This window comes from Chiloscyllium plagiosum, unplaced genomic scaffold, assembly GCF_037043375.1.
Source record: "Chiloscyllium plagiosum isolate Xiang-an unplaced genomic scaffold, Cpla_swu_hap1 HiC_scaffold_28, whole genome shotgun sequence".
In the NCBI taxonomy this organism is placed as follows: domain Eukaryota; kingdom Metazoa; phylum Chordata; class Chondrichthyes; order Orectolobiformes; family Hemiscylliidae; genus Chiloscyllium; species Chiloscyllium plagiosum.
The window spans coordinates 2,281,208-2,287,893 of NW_028270166.1; the positions used below are offsets into that span (position 1 = coordinate 2,281,208).

The 6,686-nt window shown below is 56.9% G+C and overlaps 1 protein-coding gene across 1 annotated transcript; it reads left to right on the forward strand.

Moving 5' to 3' along the window:
• Positions 1-961: 961 nt before the first annotated feature.
• Positions 962-2,072, forward strand: LOC122565119 (transcription factor JunD-like). Its single transcript, XM_087975877.1, has one exon. It carries the CDS (start codon positions 1,086-1,088, stop codon positions 1,980-1,982), a length of 897 nt encoding a protein of 298 aa, XP_087832003.1. The 5' UTR covers positions 962-1,085; the 3' UTR covers positions 1,983-2,072.
• The last annotated feature ends 4,614 nt before the right edge of the window (positions 2,073-6,686 follow it).

A 6,686-nucleotide genomic window follows, 5' to 3' on the forward strand; every position in this document is an offset into this window, starting at 1 on the left:
CTCAGCAGGTCTCACAGCTTCAGTTGGAAGAGAAACAGAGGTGACATTTTAAGTCCAGTGATCATCCTCAGAAGAAGAGTTTCTCTGGTAATTTCTTTTTGCATTTATGCAGTGTCTTTCACATCCCTCATGACACTCTAACATGCTTTAGAGCCAATGAACTATTTTGAAATTGAAGTGCTGGAAATGTTTTTCATGACTTCTGACATTGACACGCCATAGTCGGGTGACTTATGAAACTTTTTATTATATTTTTTATGTAAATTATGTGACAATAAATTTCTATTTTATTCTAAAGGCTGGATCCCACAAGCAACAATGTGATAGGGACCAGAGAATTGGTTTTGGTAAAACAAAGAAATGCAGATAGTGGAAATCTGAAACAAAAGCAGGAGTTGCTGGCGAACCTCAGCCGGGTACAAACAATGACTGCAGACGCTGGAAACCAGATTCTGGATTAATGTTGCTGGAAGAGCACAGCAGTTCAGGCAGCATCCGAGGAGCAGTAAAAGCCCAGGGCCTTTGCCCGAAACGTTGATTTCGCTGCTGCTTGGATGCTGCCTGACCTGCTGTGCTCTTCCAGCACCATTAATCCAGAACCTCAGCCGGTCTGGCAGCATCTATGGAGGCAGAGTGGTCACATTAATTTTGTCAGTCCAGTATGTAACTGATGGGCCGAGTCGCTCCTCCCGATCCACCTTAAATGCTCGGATCATGTGCTCACCTCGCGTCCCGCCCCAAGCCATTACGTCACCGCGAGCCCGCGCTGTTTGGTCCAAACAATAATCTCCTAGGCAACAAGTGGCCAATCCGAGCGCAGTATGTAAACGAGCCACGCTGGACGACGTCACCGACAGCCAATGGGAGGGTGCGGCGGTGAGCTCATGGGGCGGGCAGTCACGTGTCCGAGTCTATTTAAGAGGGAGTAGGGGGCGGTGAGCGGCAGAGACCGCGGCGAAGCTGCCGGGGGGACGGACCGGGAGTGAGCCCCAGGCCTCCGGCCTCCTCCAGCGGCGGCGGCTCCTCACTGCTGTCCGCTGCCCGGGGCTCGGCCCCGCACCTTCCTCCGAGCCCTGGCCCCGGGAATGGAAACGCCTTTCTACCATGAGGACAGCCTGAGCTCCGCCCGCGCCATGAAAAAGACCCTGAGCCTGCCCGTCGCCGGTAGCGGCGTGAAGAGCCAGCGAGAGGCCGAGGCCGCGGCGGCGGCGGCGGCGGCCGCGCTACACTCCCCGGACCTCAGCTTCCTGAAGCTCGCCTCTCCCGACCTGGAGCGCCTCATCATCCAATCGAGCGGCCTGGTGACCACCAGCCCCGGCCCGGCTCCCGGGCTCTACTCGCGGCCGGTGACGGACGAACAGAACTCGTTCGCGGAAGGTTTTGTAAAAGCGCTGGAGGACCTTCACAAACAGAACCAGCTGAGTGGGCCTCAGGCCCCGGGCTCGGCTGACGGCGCAGGCCCGGCCTCACAGCCCCCTGGCCCGGCCGGAGCTGGCCTGCAGCACACGGAGCCGCCGGTCTACACCAACCTGAGCACGTACAGCGGGCCGGCCCCTGAGGCGCCGGTGCTGGGGCACAGCCCCGAGGCCCCCGGCCCCGCCTCGTACCCGGCCCTCGGGCAGCCGCTGTGCCCCCAGGCCCGGCTGCAGGCCCCCAAGGACGAGCCGCAGACCGTGCCCGATGTGTCGGGCCTCGGGGACAGCCCGCCGCTCTCCCCCATCGACATGGACACCCAGGAGCGCATCAAGGCGGAGAGGAAGCGCCTGCGGAACCGCATCGCCGCCTCCAAGTGCCGCCGGCGGAAGCTGGAGCGTATCTCCCGGCTGGAGGACAAGGTGAAGAGCCTCAAGTGTCAGAACTCGGAGCTCGCGTCTACCGCCAGCCTCCTGCGGGAACAGGTGGCTCAGCTCAAACAGAAGGTGCTCACCCACGTCAACAGCGGCTGCCAGCTGCTGCTCTCCCCCCAGGTACAGGCTTATTAGACCCGGGGCCTGGGGCCTGTGGTCCTGGTGAGGGCATGACCCAGTGCAACACCCCCCCCGGGGTCCTGGTGAGGGCACGACCCAGTGCAACACCCCCCCCCCCCCCGGTCCTGGTGTGGGGCACGACCCAGTGCAACACCCCCCCCCCCCCCCCCCGGGGTCCTGGTGTGGGGCACGACCCAGTGCAACACCCCCCCCCCCCCCGGTCCTGGTGAGGGGCACGACCCAGTGCAACACCCCCCCCCCGGGGTCCTGGTGAGGGGCACGACCCAGTGCAACACCCCCCCCGGGGTCCTGGTGAGGGGCACGACCCAGTGCAACACCCCCCCCCCCCCCCCAAAGTCCAGGTGAGGGGCACAACCCAGTGCAACACCCTCCCCGGGGTCCTGGTGTGGGGCATGACCCAGTGCAACCCCCCCCCCCCCCCGGGGTCCTGGTGAGGGCATGACCCAGTGCAACACCCCCCACCGGGGTCCTGGTGAGGGGCATGACCCAGTGCAACCCCCCCCCCCCCCCCCCCCCCCCACCGGGGTCCTGGTGAGGGGCATGACCCAGTGCAACCCCCCCCCCCCCCCCCCCTGGGGTCCTGGTGAGGGCATGACCCAGTGCAACACCCCCCCCCCCCGGGTCCTGGTGAGGGGCACAACCCAGTGCAACCCCCCCCCCCCCCCCCGGGGACCTGGTGGGGGGCATGACCCAGTGCAACACCCCCCCCCCCAGGGACCTGGTGAGGGCATGACCCAGTGCAACACCCCCCCGGGGTCCTGGTGAGGGGCACGACCCAGTGCAACACCCCCCCCCCCCGGGGTCCTGGTGAGGGCATGACCCAGTGCAACACCCCCCCCCCCCCCCCCCCCCCCCCCCTGGGGTCCTGGTGAGGGCATGACCCAGTGCAACACCCCCCCCCCGGGGTCCTGGTGAGGGGCACGACCCAGTGCAACACCCCCCCCCCCCCCGGGGTCCTGGTGAGGGCATGACCCAGTGCAACACCCTCCCCGGGGTCCTGGTGAGGGGCACAACCCAGTGCAACACCCCCCCCCCCCCCCCCCCGGGGTCCTGGTGAGGGGCACGACCCAGTGCAACACCCCCCCCCCCCCCCCCTGGGGTCCTGGTGAGGGGCACGACCCAGTGCAACCCCCCACCCTGGGGTCCTGGTGTGGGGCACGACCCAGTGCAACCCCCCACCCTGGGGTCCTGGTGAGGGGCATGACCCAGTGCAACCCCCCCCCGGGTCCTGGTGAGGGGCATGACCCAGTGCAACACCTGCCCCCTGGGGTCCTGGTGAGGGGCACGACCCAGTGCAACACCCCCCCCCCCGGGTCCTGGTGAGGGGCATGACCCAGTGCAACACCCCCCCCCCCCCCCCCCCCCCCCGGGGCCCTGGTGTGGGGCATTACCCAGTGCAACGCCCTCCTCCTCCCCCTGGGGTCCCAGTGCGAGATGTGGACCTGGGGCCCCAGTGCAGGAAGTGGCACACTCCTGGAGCTCCAGTATGCAGGACACTACCAAGTGCATCATTTGGCAGATATTTCTGGTTTCTCTCTGCTCATGTTTCGGACATCATGCCAATTCACAAACTCAGCTGGTTCTCTTAGGGCCTGGGAAATGTCCAGAAATGATTTGGAGACTGCAACTTGACTTCAGTTGACCAACAACCAAATGGCTCCCAGAGTTGGGCAAACGTTTGCTGCATGTCTGGGTCTGTGTTGACGTGTGGTTTGTGTTTCTGCTGTTCATGGGAAACTGATGCATGGGACTGAGATGTGACCTTGACACCACCAACAGACTGTCAACTGCTCATTTTGTGCAGTGTTTGTGTTTTCAATTCTGGTGCGAACTTTTTAAATAATTGTAAATAAGTGTCAATCTGTTACAATGATAGTGTTGGAATGTGTTTTTACCATTTGAAAGATGCTCTATTTATATACATTAATGGGAACAGTCTGTCTCGACTCTGGTTGCTATACATTCCAATGTATTGCCACAATGTGAGATATCAATAAAAGTATTTTATGTCAAATACAATTTATTTTGTATTTGTTTAGCCAGGCCCATACTGAGCCCAGGTTTGCTTATGGTAGACCTGCTGATGACAGCAACCTATATGCAAAACAGCTGGTGTACTTTAGTAGTGGGATGCCTTACTCCACATGTTTAGCTGTCAGCACATAATGAAATATGACTGTGTGAATGTCTTCCTATTCCATATGTGAAAAGCAGCTGCCAGTATGGAATGTATTGTAACCACTGAGCCACCTCAGTGTAGGGCAGTTTTCTTCATCAGTCCTTGGTGAGTGGGCTAAAGGCTGTGTTTGCTATGCTGCTGCTGTATGCCCATCCCCAATTTCCCTTCAAATGCTTGATTGTTGGGCCATTGCAGAGTCCTCTCCACTGCTGTGGGTCTGGAGTTACATGTATGCCAGGCTGGGTAAGGACAGCAATTTCCTTGCCTGAAGGACATTAGTGAAGCAGATGGGTTTTCATTGTGATTGTTTTGTGGTCACTGTCAGAGTTTCACTTTGTTCCAGATTTATTAATTGATTTTAATTGCCACCTTCTGTTAGTGGGGTTTGTGTGCGCACCACTCCCTGATGACTAATCCAATTACATGAATTCTCCATCGCCATCTCTCTGTCAAACATTGCAGGTGAACATGTATTCCATCATGCCTGCTCTGAGCTCTCGAAGAATAGCCCCATTCCTGTTTCTTTCACAGCCCTGATGCCTTTAGTGGAGGACTGAGTATGCTGCTTACTATGGGATCTTGTGAAGTGCTGTCACAGGTGATAACAAGGGTCACTTTGAATAAAAATATTCAAGATCTTCCTGGGCATGGTATTGGGACTATTTGTGGGACTTGCAGTGAGCATAATTGTATATCTCTACAATATGGTACATTTGTTAATGATGGTTGGATAGCTTCCACATGAGTTGGGAACAGAGAAACTCCCTTGACCTGTCTGGTCAGTGTTCTGCCAGTTAGGAATGTGCCCAGTGAGTATAAACAGTTCCTGTATTATGGTGCATTGTATCCAGGAGGTTGCAGTGAAGTTTGTCGAGTCTGAAAAAGCTGCAGTGTTGAAATAAAGCCATAGAGTGAGGGCATGAAGTGATCTTAAACCCGAGTGAAAGTGTTAATTTTCAGGGTTTGAGTCAGGATAGAGAAAAGAAGTGATGTCAATGAATCCAACAAAAATGTTGATGTTGGCAATCTGAAACTCAATGCTGCAGGTCTGGCAGCATCTGGAGAGAGAGAAATTTAACCTGAGTCCAGTATAACTGGATAAGCAAACAAATGCTGCTCTGAGCTGGGGTGTACCGGGATGCTGCTCTGAGATCGGGTGTACCGGGATGCTGCTCTGAGATCGGGTGTACCGGGATGCTGCTCTGAGATCGGGTGTACCGGGATGCTGCTCTGAGATCGGGTGTACCGGGATGCTGCTCTGAGATCGGGTGTACCGGGATGCTGCTCTGAGATCAGGTGTACCGGGATGCTGCTCTGAGATCAGGTGTACCGGGATGGCAGTGGATATTGAGACTAATTGATGCTCCTTTTGACAGCAATGTTTCTACACGTTTCAATGTCCTGTTCATCGGTAACCAGTTCAACTCCATTCTACTATGCACTGTCTTTGCTAGTGTGCAGGCTGATTACTGTCACTGTGAATGGACAAGGCAGGGCACGCAAGCAAACAATTAACAGCTGGATAGGACAGTGTACATCCGAGATAGCACAGCCACCTGACCTGGCTGTTAGTACAGCAGATATCCCTGAGATAGTATATCCTCCTGACCTGGTTGTTAGGAAAGGATATACCCCCGGGATAGCACATCCTCCTGACCCAGCTGTTAGTACAGTATATACCCCCGGGAGAGCACAGTCTCCTGTCCCGGCTGTTAGTACAGTATATACCCCCGGGATAGCACAGTCTCCTGTCCCGGCTGTTAGTACAGTATATACCCCCGGGAGAGCACAGCCTCCTGACCCGGCTGTTAGTACAGTATATATTCTGGATCAGTGGTGCTGGAAGAGCACAGCTGTTCAGGCAGCATCCAATAAGCAGTGAAATCGACGTTTTGGGCAAAAGCCCTTCATCAGGAATAAAGACAGTGAGCCTGAAGAGTGGAGAGATAAGCTAGAGGAGGGTGTGGGTGGGGAGAAAGTAGCATAGAGTACAATAGGTGAGTGGGGGAGGAGATGAACGTGATAGGTCAGGGAGGAGAGGGTGGAGTGGATAGGTGGAAATGAAGTTGGCAGGTCGGACAAGTCCGGACAAGTCATGGGGACAGTGCTGAGCTGGAAGTTTGGAACTCGGGTGAGGTGGGGGAAAGGGAAATGAGGAAGCTGTTGAAGTCCACATTGATGCCCTGGGGTTGAAGTGTTCCGAGGCGGAAGATGAGGCGTTCTTCCTCCAGGCGTCTGGTGGTGAGGGAGTGGCGGTGAAGGAGGCCCCGGACCTCCATGTCCTCGGCAGAGTGGGAGGTGGAGTTGAAATGTTGGGCCACGGGGCAGTGTGGTTGATTGGTGCGGGTGTCCTGGAGATGTTCCCTAAAGCGCTCTGCTAGGAGGCGCCCAGTCTCCCCAATGTAGAGGAGACCGCATCGGGATCAACGGATACAATAAATGATATTAGTGGATGTGCAGGTAAAACTTTGATGGATGTGGAAGGCTCCTTTAGGGCCTTGGATAGAGGTGAGGGAGGA